Source organism: Micromys minutus (genome assembly GCF_963924665.1).
Source record: "Micromys minutus genome assembly, chromosome: X".
NCBI lineage: Eukaryota > Metazoa > Chordata > Mammalia > Rodentia > Muridae > Micromys > Micromys minutus.
The window spans coordinates 80,332,900-80,350,872 of record NC_137970.1 but is presented as its reverse complement, the minus strand read 5'-3'; the positions used below and the strand labels follow the sequence as shown (position 1 = coordinate 80,350,872).

At 43.2% G+C, this 17,973-nt stretch overlaps 1 protein-coding gene across 1 annotated transcript in view; it reads left to right on the top strand.

Moving 5' to 3' along the window:
• Window positions 1-17,751, top strand: part of COL4A6 (collagen type IV alpha 6 chain) — a gene marked incomplete at both ends in the record, with an annotated part of 329,278 nt that extends 311,527 nt beyond the window's left edge. Inside the window, 14 exons of the mRNA XM_080910167.1 lie at window positions 966-1,029; window positions 1,661-1,735; window positions 2,201-2,308; window positions 2,402-2,509; window positions 4,777-4,848; window positions 5,307-5,432; window positions 9,081-9,197; window positions 9,502-9,663; window positions 9,813-9,911; window positions 11,783-11,929; window positions 12,393-12,509; window positions 14,701-14,892; window positions 15,553-15,839; window positions 17,491-17,751. Of these exons, the coding sequence (XP_080766293.1) occupies window positions 966-1,029; window positions 1,661-1,735; window positions 2,201-2,308; window positions 2,402-2,509; window positions 4,777-4,848; window positions 5,307-5,432; window positions 9,081-9,197; window positions 9,502-9,663; window positions 9,813-9,911; window positions 11,783-11,929; window positions 12,393-12,509; window positions 14,701-14,892; window positions 15,553-15,839; window positions 17,491-17,751 (1,935 nt within the window). The remainder of the gene's footprint in view (window positions 1-965; window positions 1,030-1,660; window positions 1,736-2,200; window positions 2,309-2,401; window positions 2,510-4,776; window positions 4,849-5,306; window positions 5,433-9,080; window positions 9,198-9,501; window positions 9,664-9,812; window positions 9,912-11,782; window positions 11,930-12,392; window positions 12,510-14,700; window positions 14,893-15,552; window positions 15,840-17,490) is intronic.
• Between the last annotated feature and the right edge of the window lie 222 nt (window positions 17,752-17,973).

Here is a 17,973-nt window from a genome sequence, read left to right as displayed (position 1 = left end):
TTAGCTAAAGAAATCATTCTAGATTTAAGGTCCTGACAACTCACCAAGGAGGAGGGATAGAAATAAACTGGGAATGCATGTTTGGGGAGGCAGGAGTCCCAGCCTAAGTAGAGAATCACATTAGGAACATCTGTATCTACATCATTATGCTATATGAGGCCGGGCCAGAAAACAAGCAGAATAGTGGGGGACCCTGGGTAGCGGGCCAAATAACAGTGACCCAACCCTTTACTCGGCATCCTGTGCAATGCATTAACTGAAGCACATTTTAACTGGGTACATCTCCAAATACCTCAATCCATACTAGGTACCCTGAAAACAGCTGAAAGCAGCTGACATAAACACTCTCCAGATCCAGAGTGTGTCAGGAAGCTGCCCGAGTGATTTCTACTGTAAATAAAGATCCATTTGTCCAAATGCAAACTAGCACCTGCATGCTTACAGCCTGCTACCTGGTAGGGCCTGCAGCAGAGGTCTGGCACAGCTTAGTAAAGCAAGACTAAATTTCGTTAGTCTTTGTTTTGTTTGTTTTGTTTTCCCAGTTTTGAGACAGGGTCTCAATCTGTAATGTGAAGTTTCCACCTCTATTTCCTAACTGCTGAGATTATCAGCATGTGCCATTACAACTAGCTAAAGCAATGATTATATGAAATGACTCAAGAGCTTTGGCCAGTCTACTACAGGACAGATTGAGTGTCCTGCCCAGGTGTCACGCTCTATGGTCCCTGCAACTTAATAATTAATGCAGCCATACATTGATTCTCCAAGATGGACTATTTATTCCCCCTGAAAATCCTAAGCGTGTATGTGGTTCAGCACTTTCCCGTGTCTAGGATATATAGTCGTGCCTAACATAGTGTGCAATCAGCATCTCCCAGGCAATGGTAGGGGTTGGGGGAGAGGAGGAAGAAAGTGAGCATCTCTGAGCTCTAGACAGAAATAATGATTTCCATATTGCTTTGAAGGGTTCACAGGGGTTCACTGGGACTTCTGGCCCCCTGGGAGCAACTGGTGTCCCAGGTTTAAAAGGTAAGGAACATTTTGTCTTTTGATGCATTTACCTAGACCAAGGTGGTGTTCTACCAATCCACAACTCAGGAGTCGGGGGAGGTGTGCTAAGGGGAAAAATGAATTTTGTTTACATTCATTTGCCGAACACACCCTGCATTCCTTGTTTTTCAAAGACATTGCAAACAGCAGTGTCACCTGCCAAAATCTTCTCAGGGCTTTCATGGACAATAAACAAACAAGCAAACAAATAAACATTCCTTTCACTCTGTATTTTGACACATTAAAACAGTAACATAGAACTTCAGCTCAGAGTGCCTCTGCTGCTGATGAGCACAGCCCCATGGGCAAGAACAATTCCCTTGTTTAAATGAATCACTTCCATTCCGGTAGTCTTTCAGGGCCCATTTACCATCTTCTCACATGTACTGGACCTAGTGATGTTTCCAGTAAAGGGATGCTGTGTATAAAACATCTCATTCTAGTAGCTTGTTAGCGTCCCAGGTCCTTTTTACCCAGTGTCTGGTTTTGTCAAGAAGCTTCTCTGATCATTTTGAATCTGAATTGAGGGGGAAAATATATGGAAAAGAGTGGAAAATGAACAATTGTTTCTTCTGGCCATTTGAAAAAAAAATATTTTTTGTACTTGCAGGAGACCAAGGCCAAACACTTGGCATTTCTGGAAGTCCAGGACCTAAGGGACAGCCTGGTGAATTAGGTTTTAAAGGTAGGGCTAAGACTTCTTTTTTTTTTCTCCATATCTTACAAATGCTTCAGAACTGTGGACTAGAGTGACTTTTCAAGATAAGCCCCAAGTTCTTCAACTTCCATCCAGTGGATTTCTATAGTTTTCCCAAGCAAACTGATTTGCACCACTGATACATACCTTTAGCATGGTGTACCAACTACCTCAAACTCCGTTTACCAATTTTCATTTAACCTTTGCTGCAAAACACATCTCAATCCATCATTCTTGCTCCTAGAAGGATCCCAGAACATGTCTACTCACTTCCCAGATAGGTAACCCTCTCAAATGTGAAAACAACAGTTATAATCTTTTCCAGTGTTTCTTCACTGAATTAAGTTCTCTCAACATCTAAAAATCCTTTCACCTTCCTACTTATGTTTTCCCATGGAGGAGTACAATTCCAGAAATAGAGATTACACATCCAACAATTGTTTGATCTTCTAGGTGTCAAAGGTAAAGATGGACTAGCTGGTGAGAGAGGTTACCCAGGAAACAAAGGTGATAGTGGAAAAGTTGGTATTGCTGGAGATCCTGGCTTCCCTGGCTCCCCAGGTACAATGCTACCCAAAAACCTCATTTTGAAGAAGTTAGGATTAGCTTCAAACAATACCCTATACTAAATGTCGACCTTGGTTTCACACTTAGGACTTCAAGGGATTTCAGGTATGAACGGAGACCCAGGCCTCCCAGGTTCCTCTGGCCATCTGGGATCAATTGGCCGCCCTGGACCCTCTGGCTTAATAGGACCTAAAGGTATGTGTGTTTGCTAGTAAGGAATGGAAGGAAGTGCCCCCCCCCCAATAACAGATGGTAGCTCCTCCATCTTAGAAAGTATCAGCTAGGTGTAAGCCAGGTAAAATGAGGTGTTATTAAGGATTAATTATAAAGACGGGTGTAGAATGAGCTAGAGAGATGGCTCAGGGGTTAGGAGCACTTTTTTTTTGCAAAGGATCTGAGTTTGATTACTAGCACCCACATAACTCCAGTTCTAGGTGATCTAGTTCCCTCTTCTAACCTCCATAGGCACCAGGCACTTGTGTAGTACACAGATATACTTGCAGAAAAAAATTCTCATACACATAAAATTCAATAAATATTTAAAAATTAATTGAAAAAACAGAGAGTAAGGAAGTTGAACAATTATAAATCAGAATCAAAGAATGTCAGATCCATGAAGAAACTAATTAACAAGCAAGACATTAGTTATCCACTACTAAAATGAAGTCCCTGTGGTTGGTTACTTAGAAAATAAATTTAGCTTATAATTTTTGAGGCTGCAATTCCAAACATCTGTGGCACTGGCTTTAAGGAGGAATAGCCCCTAACAATGTCACCTCATGGAGATGCCATCTATGCCACTTCATGGGCTCATGGGCTTATGGGGGTGTCATCATGGAAGATTATGAGGGGGAGGGAAGCTCCAAGGGGAAGTCATGATCTTCTGTTGCAATTCATGATTCTGAGAGCTCAGGGTCTGTAAGAACTACTTTATTCCTCCTCTCTGGAAAATCCCTGTGGCCAGAGCAACTTTCATTAAGCCTCACCTGTTAAAGATCCCACCACCTCATATCATCAAAATGGGAGCTTTGGAGACCACATTAAAACCATGTCCAAGTGTAATAGTTAATATTGTCCACTTGATACTATCTATAATCATTTTGGGAATACCTTTTAAGGGACAATATGGATTGTTAGCCTTTGGATATGCTTGTGAGGAATTATCTAGATTGGGTTAGGTAGACCCTCCTTAACTATGGGAGGTACCATTCCATTGGCTGGGGTCACAGACTGAATAAAATAGGAGAAAGTGATCTCAGAACCATCATTCAATGCCATGTGCTTCATGGTTAGGGATGCAATATAACCCCCCTGCCTCCTCCAGTTCCAGCTGCCACATTTTCCTCGACATGGTACTTGGTACCCTCAAACTCCAAGCCAAAATAAGATTTTCCTTTTTTAAAAAGCTGCTTGTATAAAGTATCTGATCATGGAAGTGAGGGACATAACTTATTAGATGAAGCTATAACAGAAAGTTATTGCCCTAGCATATCTTCTTGCCTTTCTCTGCTCTAATGATAGAGCAGCAAGTTTCTAGAACCAGTTTCTAGGAAAAGGCAACTCAAGGGCCTGGCATTGCTACTCCTACATTCTATTAGAAATGCCTACTGTGGGGGGACAAAGATGTCGTTCAATTGGTAGAGTGGTTGTCCAGCATGAACAAGGTCCTTCTATGTTCAATTTGTACACTTCATAAAGCAGGAGTAATGGCACACCTGCAATTTCTGCACTCTAGATGTAGAAGCAGGAAGATGGGAAGTTCAAGGTCACTGTCAACTGTGCAGAAAGTTAAAGGTATCCCGGGATATATGAGACTCTGTTTCAAACAAACAAACAACAGCAACAAAAAAAAAAAAAAAAAAAAAAAAAAAAAAAAAAAAAAAAAAAAAAACAAGAAAAGCAGAAAGGACATGTTTATTTGGACTTGTGATTTTAGAGGTTTTAGTCCACAGTGGTCACTTGGTTTAGTTGTATCTGGACCTGTAATAAGGAAGACTATCATGATAGGGAGTATATTGTAGGGCTAAGATGCTTACCTCATGGTGATCAGGAAACAGTAAGAGGTGGTAACAAGAAAAACAATATCCTCTCTCATGACATGCTTCCAATTAACTACTTCTTCCAATTGCACTCCACTTTGTAAGTCCTTCTACCACTCAACAACTCACTAATTTTTTTAGTCAATATTGAATTAGTACATTTCTAAAGTTGGGATCATTGTACTTGAATAATTTTCTAAAGACTCTAAGGAACAAACCTTCAATACTTGCTTGGGCTTTTGGAAGATATTTCAGATCAAAATTTTATCAGTTAATTAACTACCATCTTACTCTAAAAACTGCAGTAGTCTTTATAAGAATCATAAGAACACAAGGTGTATATTAGAAATTGGCTACTCTTCTAGAGGCATCAATTAATGCCTCAACAAAGATAGCAACATTTCTGATGTTTTCTCTCCTTAGGATTTCCTGGACTTTCTGGTTTACACGGTCTGAATGGACTTCCAGGCACCAAGGGCACCCATGGCACTCCAGGTAAGAAAGGCCCTGAAGATCAAGGTTAAGAGTATAAAGCTCGGGCTGGAGAGATGGCTCAGTGGTTAAGAGCACTGATCGCTCTTCCAGAGGTCCTGAGTTCAATTCCCAGCAACCACATGGTGGCTCACAACCAACCATCTATTTGAGATTCAACGCCCTCTTCTGGTGTGGCTGAAGAGAGCAACAGTATACTTACATACATAAAATAAAGAGGTTTTTTTTTTTTTTTTTTTTTTTTAAAGAAAAAGCTCTTCCAGAACTGGAAGGAACTGGCCATGTGTTCTTAACTGTAGTATACCCCATATCCTGGGAGTTAGATCTCCACACTTGTCTGTAATTGGAGAAGGAAAGAGCTCTGTGAAAATTAGCTCTTCTAGACCACAGGGAAGTCAACTAGGCCCAAGGGCTGTCTCCCTCTGAAACCTGTCCCCTCCCTTTACATTTCTTCTTCCTAGGAGCCAGTATCACTGGTGTTCCTGGGCCAGCTGGCCTGCCTGGTCCCAAAGGGGGAAGGGGAATGCCAGGAATTATCACTGGGGATCCAGGGAAACAAGGCTCAAGGGGACAAAAAGGTGACCAAGGTAAGTGAGCCCAAGTCAGGACTAGTAGACAATGAATGAGGCCTTGGCAGGGGATCAGGGCTTGGGATTGATTGGGGCCAAATGGTTGATAGGTTAGACTCTGTGCTTGTCTTTACATCATTGAGAGTCTAAGAACCCTTAACAATGACTGCAAAGAAAGGGGTGAAGGATATCCCTATTGCTTCCCAGCAAAGAGTAGTGGGAGCACTCTACCAAGTGCCCCCTATCCTCCAGTTCCCCCTGGCTCTTTCCAATTCAACTCTGGACCTCTTTTTCACACTTGGCCAAAGCCAGAATGAATGCTTCTGAGGAGCAGAGTTGATCTTTTTAGTGAGATCTTAACTTCAATTTCCTTAGTGTTTCATGAGGGCAATAGACTTCACCTGGCAGAAGATACCCAAGACCTAAAGAACATTGGTCTCCTGAAGTCAGTGCCCACAGGCTGAACTCTACCAGGATAGGTTTTGTTTTCATTAACCAAATTCTACCCTGAACTCAGCTTCCCACACTGCTTGAAGTCTCCCTCAGTGTCCCATTCTAGACCAATTAAGATTTATCATTCCTCAGTTTCCTTGGCAGCATTCTGGAGACTCACCTGTCTTCCACTATACATAAGCCAGAAAATTGATGCAGTCAGTCGTGGTTAACACGGCCTTTACATTCAAATTCCAATTCTCCCTCCCCTTGAACTGTGTGACCCCAAACAATGAAGTTACACACCTGTATCTCAATGCCAATTGAACTCTTTTTTTTTTTTCTTGCTGTAAAATGGGTATAACAAAATTGTTTCAAGGACTTTTTTCCTGAGGACTCTGTGAACAGAAAGGTAATATGAGTCAAAGAACATATCTGAGTGCCCAGCAGATGCCCCAGAAACACTGGGCACCATGCTATTATTGGGAAGTGGTAAGTGCAATATATTTTGGAGCCTGAGGTTTCATCACACTTTCTGTTTACATAGTGTATGTATCCCAGGAATCTTAGTCATACATTAATTCATTTCCTCCTGCAATTTGAATTGGGGCATCTGTTGTTTCTGTGTTTAATCCTTCCTTTGGTCTGGGAAAACTTGTTCTTCTGGGGAATCCAAAAGCTTCTCCAAAGAAAGGCTCAAAGGAGGGTCTGAGCCTCCAAAGTAATGGTGGCTGCTTTCCCAGGACACAGAGAAGAAGGAACCAGATGGAAGCATATGGCGTTTCTTCTTCCGTTTGTAAATCTTGACTGAATTTCTGGTTATCAAATTATTCATTTACTTTAGCTGACATAAAATTGTAATTACAATTACAGTAAACAGCACACATCATGATGGATATGTTATAGAAACATAATTATGAGGGGCAGCATGTCATAAGGGAACACTCTTGGTGTGGGTCTCTCATTAGTTCAAAATAAGCAAAACAACCAAAAAACTGGCTAGGGATGGAAATATTCATGGAGAAATTATGATGAGAAGGAAAGAAGTGAGCACAGACTTTGGAAATGGTTCTCTGAGAGGAGGGGGTAGAATCTGTGGAGATTGTACACATAATTACCAAGGTAATGCCAGCTCCGTTCTTCTTTAGAGGGACAGTGAAGTACAGATGTGTTCATCGTACACAGATTATTCTTTCCTGAAGCAATTTGTTTAAAAGGAATATAGCATGTATTGTGCCCACCAGAGGAAACAGCCTGTGATTTGGTAGTGGAAGTAAAACAGACTGAGTCTGAGAACACTCCGTTCCCTGTGCTCATGATACCTTTCACTAAATGATTTGCAATTATATTGTTGTTTTCTTACTTGCATTCAATCTTTAGAGCCTACATTTTATGTATTTAAAGTTTCTCGGGGTTAGACATTGGAATGAGTTAGCAAAATGGTTATTTGGCATTTGCAGTTCCTCATTTAGAACATTTTAGTTTTAATCAAAAACCATACAAAGGCTCACAAGATGGCTCGGTGGATAAAGATACCTAAATTATAAGCCTGACAACCCGAGTTTCACTGCTGGAACAAAATGAAATAAAGGGCGAAGGAGAGACCCAACTCCACAAAGTGACCCTCTGGACTCCACTCATTCATGCATTGTGGCACACACACCCCCAAACACACATGACAGTGATAGATTGTTAAAAACAGGAGACCTTGGCACTACTTTAGTTCAGTAGTTTATTTAGTATTTAATTAAATCATAGTTTAATTATAAAATCAGGAAGCAGATAAAAAGCAAACAAGTCTCTTAAAAAGTTCACGTGGAAAACTCTATGATCCTGTGGGCTGACCACACTTACTCTGTTATATGGGTCGTATGGGATTTTGATTGTTGATTTTACATAATTTCAGCTGATATAAATACATGTTTCCTATATGCGCGCGCACACACACACACACACACACACACACATACCTCTGTTTCCAGGAGAAAGCATGCAAAACATATCTTTCTCTTCAGTTTCTTACCTCAATGAAAAAGAAAAGTTCTTCAGAGATTCACCACAACACAGCTGACAATATGTGTAGCTCTTTTCCCCCTAAACTTAACAAGAGTATTTTCTCAAATTCAACATTTTCACTTCTAGTTTTCCTTGTGATTCAGAGTATTAATGAGCTGCTTTAAACATCTGTTCTGGCTAATCTACCATCTCTCATTACACATTTACACGGATTTACCAGCTTTTAAACGATGGATATAAGAAGAGAAACTGGGTAACAGTATTTCTGGATTTTTCCTCTCACACACAAAAAGGAATCTCAATCAGTGGAGTTTTTATGAGGCAGATTCCATTGAACTGTCTTATGTGACAATCCATCAGAATATGCCAGTTAACACATTTGTTCCCTGCTTAGCATACAACAGGAACTTCCATATGTGTGTACATTGTTTTGATGTTTCCCCTTCAAAATTACCATATATGTATTCATCATACATTAAATGCGTATCTTGTCATTTGGTGAAGGTTTTTCTCTTTAACGTATTGTAGAAATTGTTCCACAAATCAAAAACACGTAAAGTAATATGGAAGCTTGAGCAAAGAACGTTAACGATACACTTTGGACAAAGGGGGACAGATGTCTAGTACAATGAGATATGTTCAACAGGCAACTGAGCAGTAATTCCACTAAAGTCACCTACAAAAGGCTGGTTGTTGTCGATGTTGTTTGCCTAGATGTGCCAGAAGAGAACAGGGAAACTTAGGACGCACAGGAAGATCCATGATATTCGTGCTGCCTTCCTTCTGGATGGTTGTCGTCATTCATACACTGTCCCTAACTTTGGGGCAGCATCAGACAGAACTGGCAGTTAGGAAAGTTTGATGAATCCGTGTGTTTACTAATAACACTTTAAAAACTTAAATTCCAGCTGCTCACCCATGCTTTCTTTGACTTCTAATCTGGAGGAAAACCAGCCTAAAATATTTCCATCACCAGTGAAATTGGGGAGCTAGAAATTTCCACAGCATTGTGCCAACAACGTGAATCTCCAGCTGGACCGGAAGAATCTGAGTTTTATTTATTGTCAACATGCTGGAAAGCTAGGACGAATGGAAGACAGCCCTCTACTGGCGTCCTCTGGTCTTGCAGCTATCTCGTGTCTTCCATATTCTAAATGCACTTGGCCCTTTCCTAGACATGGGAAGGCCACGAAGCCCCACTTTATTTATTCTTTGCAGGTTCCCCAGGTCTTCAAGGTCCTGCTGGTACCCCTGGAGTTCCAGGCATCTCCTTGCCTTCAGTCCTAGCAGGACAGCCTGGTGATCCTGGGCGGCCAGGTCTAGATGGAGAACGAGGTAAAAATCACACAGCTGTCTGATGTGGGCAGATGTGCTGTATATAACGCAGCCCTTTCCCTATTGCTGGACATGCATGGATCTGCTTGGCCTCAACTCACACCCCCCCATCAAGATTTGGGGGACTGGAACTGGCTGTGTTTTGCTGAAGTGTTTTTGGAAAGTCTGGGGGGCATGGGGAATTTCTGGACAGCAACAAAAGGCCCTGTACTAGGAGTGGGCTTTAGGTACCTAATTAATTCCCTGGTCCTTCAGTAGCTTCCTATCTCTTTGCACTTCATTCATTCTCCAATCTTATCCCTAGGCCGCCCGGGCCTCCCAGGTCCCCCAGGTCCCCCTGGACCATCCTCAGAACAAGGTGATCCTGGAGACTCTGGCTTTCCTGGAATTCCAGGCCTTCGGGGGCTCAAAGGAAACCAGGGGCTTCCAGGTTTCTCTGGGCTCTCTGGAGATCTTGGGCTAAAAGGTAAGTCTGTTTCACCAGCTGCAAGACCCATCAGCCACCACTTCACAGTTCCGTCACCCTGAAGAGGCTCACAGACGGTGCTTTTCCTGACCAGTCTCCCTGTCACCATCCTGTCAGCACTTGACATGTTTCCCTTTGACCCTTACCAGGCATGAGAGGGGAACCTGGCCTCATGGGGACTCCTGGCAAGATTGGGCCACCAGGAGACCCAGGATTTCCTGGGATGAAGGGGAAGGTGGGGCCAAGAGGTAAGTACAGAGTAATTTATGGGCCAAGCCTGAGCTGTGGAGAAAAGGGGTACAGCCTGAAGTGGAGGTTCTTTTGGAAGCCATATTGTCTAGCACACCACAAAACCAACTAGGGCATCATGCTCCCAAACCCAGGAGGTAGTTTCTCTCCTTTGGAGATACCTCTGTGCCAATCTACTCCCAGAACTGAATGTCCTTACTGCTTTGCTACCATGGGTCCTGACATCCCTCTGAATTACTTCTGCATTGCACCTAGACCACTAACCTCATTTTCTAAGTTCAGAAGAGAAGCAAAATTCTCTCTGTCCCAAGCCAAATTTTAACTACTCAGTCTCTCATCATCCCCTAAGGGCTCCCTCTCCTAGCAAAATTCTCTCTGTCCCAAGCCAAATTTTAACTACTCAGTCTCTCATCATCCCCTAAGGGCTCCCTCTCCTAGCATACCTCACATTTGCACACTTTCCATCGATTCTGCTGTGCCTTTGAGGTCTAAGCCATCAGCATTTCTCATGAAGCGCCCTTCATCCTGCAACAACAATTATTTTTTTTTTACATATAGTTACCGATAAAAAGCAAATTATTCCATTCATGATACTGTAAAGAACCATGGCCCACAAAATCATGCGTGACACCTCCCACTGCCCCCATGCCAACCTGTCCCTTTTACTGTCCATTGGCATCTCAAATATTGTCCCAATTACCATTTTCCCCTCTTATACATTTTCTACTATTTCCCTTTTCTGTAGTTACTCCTCTGTTTTTATGTTATGTATGCATGCACTCTCACATAACATGTTCTCCAACTGTATCCATCTGCTTATACATGACATGCTTCACTTTTCATCCTGACTAAAGAAAGTTTCTTCCCATATATGTGTCTTATTTTCTTTGTCCATTCATCTGTTAATGCCTTGGCTATTCCGAATACTACAGGGATAAACATAAATGTGCAGTATCTCTATGGTACACTGACTTGGAGTCCTGTAAATATATTACTGGTAATGGTACAGTTTGATCACATGGCAATTCTAGTTTTAGGGTTTTTTTAGGAGCCCCAATACCAATTTTAATGATGCCTACACTAGTTTACATTCCTATCAATATTGTATATGTTTTGTGATGCTCTCGTGTCCTTCAACTCTTTAAATGTCTAGCTCCCTCTGATACTTATGATGTTTGAATAGTTTTAGCACAACTGTCACTGGTCATAAGAAGCCACTGTTAGCGCTAAAGCAGATTCCTCTACCCAAACTACTCTATGCTCCCTCCTATTGTCACTAAATCATTTATTTCCTTCCCCATCCTTTTTAAGATTTGCACAATGGGGTTAATGGTATTTGTCAAATTCTGCTTTGTTCATCTTCATCATTGGTTCATACTCTCCATAAAGGTCCATCACTGTTCTTGTAAGGGCCCAAGAATTACTCGATTAATGAGTAAAGAATCTATTCTATTTCTAATGTGGCTGACTTGGATGGGTCTTTTAGGCTGGGATACCAACTGTACCTACTTCTGGTGCATTCTGAACAGTGTGTAAGTAAAGAACTGCTCCATGCCTGAGTCAAGGCTCAGTCTACTATATTTGCAGCAGACATTCTCTAATGGCCTTCCATCATACTGGGCTGTGGGGAGCCACAATAAATAATGACTTGCTCCCTGCCTTGCCCACATAGATCCACCAAGCCACTAAGAAGAAGATTGGGAAAGAAGGTTCTATCAAGGGTTGTGTAATCTGTATTGGAGGCCCCAGGTGGGGATTGTGAGCACAAAAAGGAAGAGAAAATAGTGGCTGATTGCCAGGTGGAGGGAAGGCTGCCTGTGTTCCTCCTCTGCTCCGGCCTGAACAGTGTTGTTCCACCACCTGCCCTCAGGCCTTTCTGGACCCCAGGGTGCTCCAGGACACACACCAGTTGCTGAAGCTATGCAGGTTCCTCCAGGACCTTTGGGTCTGCCAGGCATTGACGGCATGCCAGGCCTCACAGGAGACCCTGGGTCTCAAGGCTCTGTGGGTCTGCAAGGTAAGAGTAACACCAGAGAAAGGGAACTCACTGGGAAGCCAAAAGGTCTTGGGTGAGAGGCTGAAGCTACTGGATTGGCACAGTTCCGAGAAAGTGCCTTTATCAAACATTTCTCTAGCTACTTCCCAAGGATTCTAAACTACTTGCCTAGGAAGGGAAAAGCTAGAAAGCCAATGGGGCAGTGGTTATACTTGTCTTCAGAGAACTTGTGATCTCTCCTCTAGACAGCTTGCCATTTCTAAAGTTTTGTTTGGAGCTAGAGGTGACAATGTGAGTGACAAAGAAGAACACAAGGTAGTCGAGAAAGCAAAGGGCTGGGGCAGGAAATATGGCTTCCAAGTCCTAGCTTTGCCCCACTAGGTGTAAATTATTATTATATGTCTAGGACTTCACATGAGTTTGAGGAAACTCTGTGCCTTCCATATTGAGTGTTCCCCTACCTTGTGCATTTTCTCTCTTACAGGTTCCAAAGGACTACCTGGCATTTCTGGCAAAAATGGCACCAATGGGCTTCCAGGCCCATCTGGAATCCTTGGTGATCCTGGTCTCCCTGGACTACAAGGACCTCCAGGATTTGAAGGTCAGGTTAACAAAACATGGCTACTAAGTCAACCATATGGTAGATTTGCCACTATGAGGTGGCTCATGAGCTGAGTTCTTGTCTCTCTTAATGGTCTATTACCATGAAGAGATACCATGACCTAGACAAGTCTTATTAAAGGATTGGAATATTGCTGTGACAGGCTTGATCATGTCTTCATTGGAGGAATCTAGACGACTTTGGACTAGAAAAAAAATGGTTGGATACATTAAGCAAGCTTTAATGAGCCATAATAACATGAGCATGGAAGATAGTATTGGAAAATTGAACTTTGGGGGTGTGGCTAAAGAAGTTTCGGAGGGAAAGAATATTAGTAAATTGGCTAGATGCCATTCTTATGATATTTGGCAAAGTATGTGGCTGCTTTTTGCCCTTCCCATAAAAATGTGCCTGAGATTAAACTGAAGAGTTTTCGATTAATGGTGCTAGCAGAGGAAATTTCAAGATAACCTACTGTTGACTGTGCTGTGTAGGTTTAATATCTATTATGCAGATCTACAGTGAAAAGAATCAGGAAGAGCAAGAAAAAAATACAAAATGAACAGTTTGAAAAGCACCAAAAAATACAAAACATAAATTCTGAGGAGAAAAGGAGTACCGGAAAATGTTTTGTTGGAGCCAATTCTAGTGCTCAAGAAGATAAAAAGAAATAATCTTGTTGCTAAATTAAATAAAGGGAGTAACATCAGGGCAAGACCCCACTTCCGGTACCATCTTATGTTTTTCTCACTGTTCTATTGCTGTGAAGAGACACCATGACAAAGACAACTCTGATGAAAGAAATGATTTAATTAGGGGCTTACTTGCAGTTACAGAGGATTAGTCCATTATCATCCTGAATGGAAAATGGCAGAAGGCAGGTAGGTACACACTTCCTCTAACAAGGCCATACTTCCTAATCCTTCTCAAATAGTGACATTCCTGGTGACTGTCTCAGTTAAAGTTTTCCTGCTGTGAACAGACACCATGAACAAGGCAACTCTTTTAAGGACAACATTTAATTGAGGTAGGCTTACAGGTTCAGAGATTCAGTCCACTGTCTTCTAGGCAAGAGCATGGAGCCATCCAGGTAGGCATGGTGCAGGCAGAGCTGAGAGTTCTACATCATCTGAAGGCTGCTAGCAGAATACTGACTTCCAGGCAGCTAGGATGATAGTCTTAGAGCCCACACCCAAACTGCCACACCACCTCCAACAAGGACACCTACTCCAAAAGGGCCACACCTCCTAATAGTGTCACTCCCAGTGCTGAGTAAATACAAACCATAACAGTAAGCATTCGGCTATGTCAGTCATTCTTATTCAAACTATCACATTTCCTCTGCGCTTCACACTGCACAGCCTCCAACCTATGAAAGGAAGTCCTACATGTTCAAGAAGCCAACAGAGTTCTCCACATTTTTGACTGGGTTTTCCTTCAGCTTTCTGTTTATTTATTTATTGATTTGTTTGTTTGTTTGTTTATTCATCCATCCATTCATTTATTCATTTATTCATTTATTTATTTATTTATTTATTTATTTATTTATTTATTTATACCAGTGTCTTGTTCCATAGCCCAGTTTGCCCTCAAACTCACTGGGTAAGCCAGGTTGGCTTCAAACCTTGATCTTCTTGGCTTTGCTTTTCATGGCTTTCTGTTCTATCCTGACATGGACAAAAGGATACAACAAATCACTTTCCCTTGGTCTAGAGTACTTCTAAAGCTCAGTAGTAAAATGTTACAGTACAGTGATCATATCCACCGTGGACAAGAAAGGCAGATAAAGCTTTGTCCTTCTAATGCTGTTACTTATAATGCTTCTGATTCAGTAACTAGTTAAGCCCTGTGAAAGACTTCAAGGCTGTGCATGAGAAGGATTTCACTTCATTTACTCTTAGAACAGGAGGCCAGGAGACTGAAGAAGGGTAATGGATGGTGTGTTCTTTTCAAATAGGAACTATTGTAGCTGGGCACACATGACTTGGAGTTGTAATTCTATTAGCTTCGAGCTGAGCCAGCTCAGAACCTCATTTTCCCCAGCTGTAGAGTAGGCAGATAATAGTGCCAGCTCCTGGGATTAAGTAGTTGGACACCTGTATATGATGTGCCCTACAAATGTTTAGGATCAATGAGTGGCTAGTGTTATTATCATCTGCATCATACTTACTTTTATGTTTTTTCTTCTCAGGAGCTCCAGGAAATCAGGGCCCCATTGGGCAGCCCGGGATGCCTGGGCACAGTGTGAGAGTGGGCTACACACTAGTTAAACACAGTCAGTCAGAACAGGTGCCACTATGCCCCATCGGGACAAGCCGGCTGTGGGTGGGTTACAGCTTGCTCTTTGTGGAGGGGCAGGAGAAAGCCCATAACCAGGATCTGGGTAAGTATTGGCTTTGATCGCTATTCCTTGTGACCTACAAGAATTGAGAACTGACCACTTTTCTTCGCACAGCCCCTTTGACCTATGCATCAGCTCTGGAGTCAAAAGGAATTTGATTCAAATGCTGGCCTTACCGTTTTAAAGACACATGCCCTGGGTAAATTATTCAATCTCTCCAAGCTTTCATCCTCCCTTGATGGGACTAAGCCATTTCTACGATCTGTCACATAGAGTGGTGTAAGGAATTCATGAATCACCCAACGTAAAATATACTTAAGCCTTCATTAAGTATTAGTGATTAGTGATAACAATAGTAACATGACCTGCAGGGCAGTAATGATTACCCAAGGATTAATTGCATTAGCAGCAGGTGTGCTAACTTAAACATGGATTCTGTCTATTAAATGTTGGTTTCACAAAGCAGATTAATTAGGCAGTGATTACTCACTTTACCAAAAGATTCTCGTCATTATTCAGCTCCCCTGGTACTTTTACAATACAATTTGATCCTCAGACTCCAGCGCCTACCGAAGCTCAGAGTTGTGCAGAGTGCTCTGAGCAAGCATTTAGATAGAAATTTACATCTTCAGTTACTGCAGGCCTTGTGCCTCTGCCCTTTAGCTAGCACTTACCTGATTCTTGCCCATCTTCTCTTCCCAGGATTTGCTGGCTCCTGCCTACCCCGATTCAGCACCATGCCCTTCATCTACTGCAACATTAACGAAGTGTGCCACTATGCCAGACGCAATGATAAATCCTACTGGCTCTCCACTACTGCCCCTATTCCCATGATGCCTGTCGGTCAGACCCAGATTCCACAGTATATCAGCCGCTGCTCCGTATGTGAGACACCCTCACAAGCCATTGCTGTGCACAGCCAGGACGTCACCATTCCTCAGTGCCCTCTGGGATGGCACAGCCTCTGGATTGGATACTCCTTCCTCATGGTGAGGCCTTGAACCATTCTGTCCCTCCGTGGAGAAACAGAGATAGAAGGTGGGGGTGAAGAGCTCGGGGAAGGGCCCTCCCTTTGATCCCATGCTCAAGAGGCAATGGTTAGAAAATAGCTTCGCAGGAAGAAAGATGAAGACGTGAATTACAATTTTTCTGAAATTTTTTTGGGGGGGAGTCATAGATAGCAATTTGAATCTGGTGTTCCGGACTGAGAACCTGTATGTGTCTCAAGTCAAGGCCCTGCTCTATGTGTCCTTTATTTTGTCAGTACCAAGGGAAGACTAGAACTGTGGTCTGAACAGACACTTAGGGGAATGTTGCCCTCAACTGAGACCAGCACATAACTATGCTGATCAGGCCAAGAATAACATTGGCCACCGTCTACTGCCTAGCTCCTGCCATCTCCTTTCGCTATCTCTTCTTAAAGACTGGCACGAAGGCACACTGTGTTCGTATGGCCTTGGTAGCATTTTGTTACTCCTCCAAGTTTTGTGGTGTGATGGCATGCGGTGTGTCTACCGAGGAAAGAGAACATCAGTAATTCTGACGAGATGGTTTTGTAACTATCTGGGGAGGTTTCTTCAAATGAAATCGGGAGAAAGATCAAGGCAACTTCCAGGAGAACTATAGTGTAAAGCTTACTGAAGTCCCCTGGTTGGGCAGAGCTTCTCACTGAGTCGCCAAAGACTCTGGTGTAATCACTCCCACCCAAAACTGACATGTTTTCATAAGCCTGACTCATCAGCAAAGTATCACTCCCTGAAAGTTAATCAAACTGACAGCCTGCTAGCCACTTGCTGATGCAGATGTGTACAAAGCCTCTCCTGGGCCTCCTATGCTTTCCAGCCAATCTGAAGGGAGATGGTCGGGAGGTATAGTGACTAGGGACTGCCCAGGACACCAGTGACCTTGAAACCGAGCTTCAAGGAAGCCCTCTGATGTGAGGCCTGAGACAGTTTTAGGGCAAATACACCCAAGTCTTCCTTTACTTGTCAGGTAACAAATACTGTGGGTCATTCTAGAGGGTATGGCACAGGAGGAAACTCAAAATCGTTCTGGTGGAGATGATTTCAGAATGAGAATCATAGGGGACATGCTGTTACAGGAAAGAGCATTAGGGACTTTTCTACTCTTTCCCTTCTTAGAGGACAGTGCACAGGCTTAAAGCTCTGTTAATTCCAAAACCTAAAACCAGCCTTGCTCAGATGTACATGTCTGAGGGCAAACAAGATGGATCCCTAGGCAAAGACACTTTGCCTAACCACCCCCACCCCAAATAAATTGTGTGTGTGTGTGTGTGTGTGTGTGTGTGTGTGTGATGCAACTGTGGAAACTGGGAGATGAGGGTAAACCTCACACAGCTGTGAAGTCTGGGGGAACACTGGTTGGCTGGAATGTGATCACTAACTATGCAGGGCACAAAGGAGCCAGGGTCAGGGAGCAGCATTCCATAGCTGCTTCAGGGAGGATGGACAGTGCTCGCCTCTGAAGCCCAGAGTCATCAGGTTGGCAAGCCACTGAGTGATCTGGCCCCAGTGTGGTCCAGAGCTCTAGAGTGGGACACATATCCTGTAGAAACAAGATATGGAGTTCCTCCATGGTGAGTTCTGCCAGTGCTCACACAGCCCCTCCCTTCTGTTTCAGCACACAGCTGCTGGGGCTGAGGGTGGAGGCCAATCCCTAGTCTCCCCTGGATCCTGTCTTGAGGACTTCCGGGCCACTCCTTTCATCGAGTGCAATGGTGCCCACGGTACCTGCCACTACTTTGCCAACAAGTACAGTTTCTGGCTGACCACGGTGGAGGAGAGAGGGCAGTTTCGGGAACAGCCTGTGTCGGAGACGCTGAAAACTGGGCAGCTTCACACCAGGGTGAGCCGCTGCCAGGTGTGTATGAAAAACCTGTAGAGTATTGCCTGCCACGCAGCCCCTGATCTCCCTACCCACCTCACAAGTCTGAACCGTCTGAGAAAGGAAGGCCTGAGCCCGTCTGCCTGTCAAGTTGTATATCAAAAGCTTCATTTGGACTGGACTACTGGACACCAGGCATCCCAACCCTCAGGGCCAACAGATGAGCCAACTGTGCTAGGATTTGCTCTCCCACTTCCATCCATCTGGTGCTAATGTTCC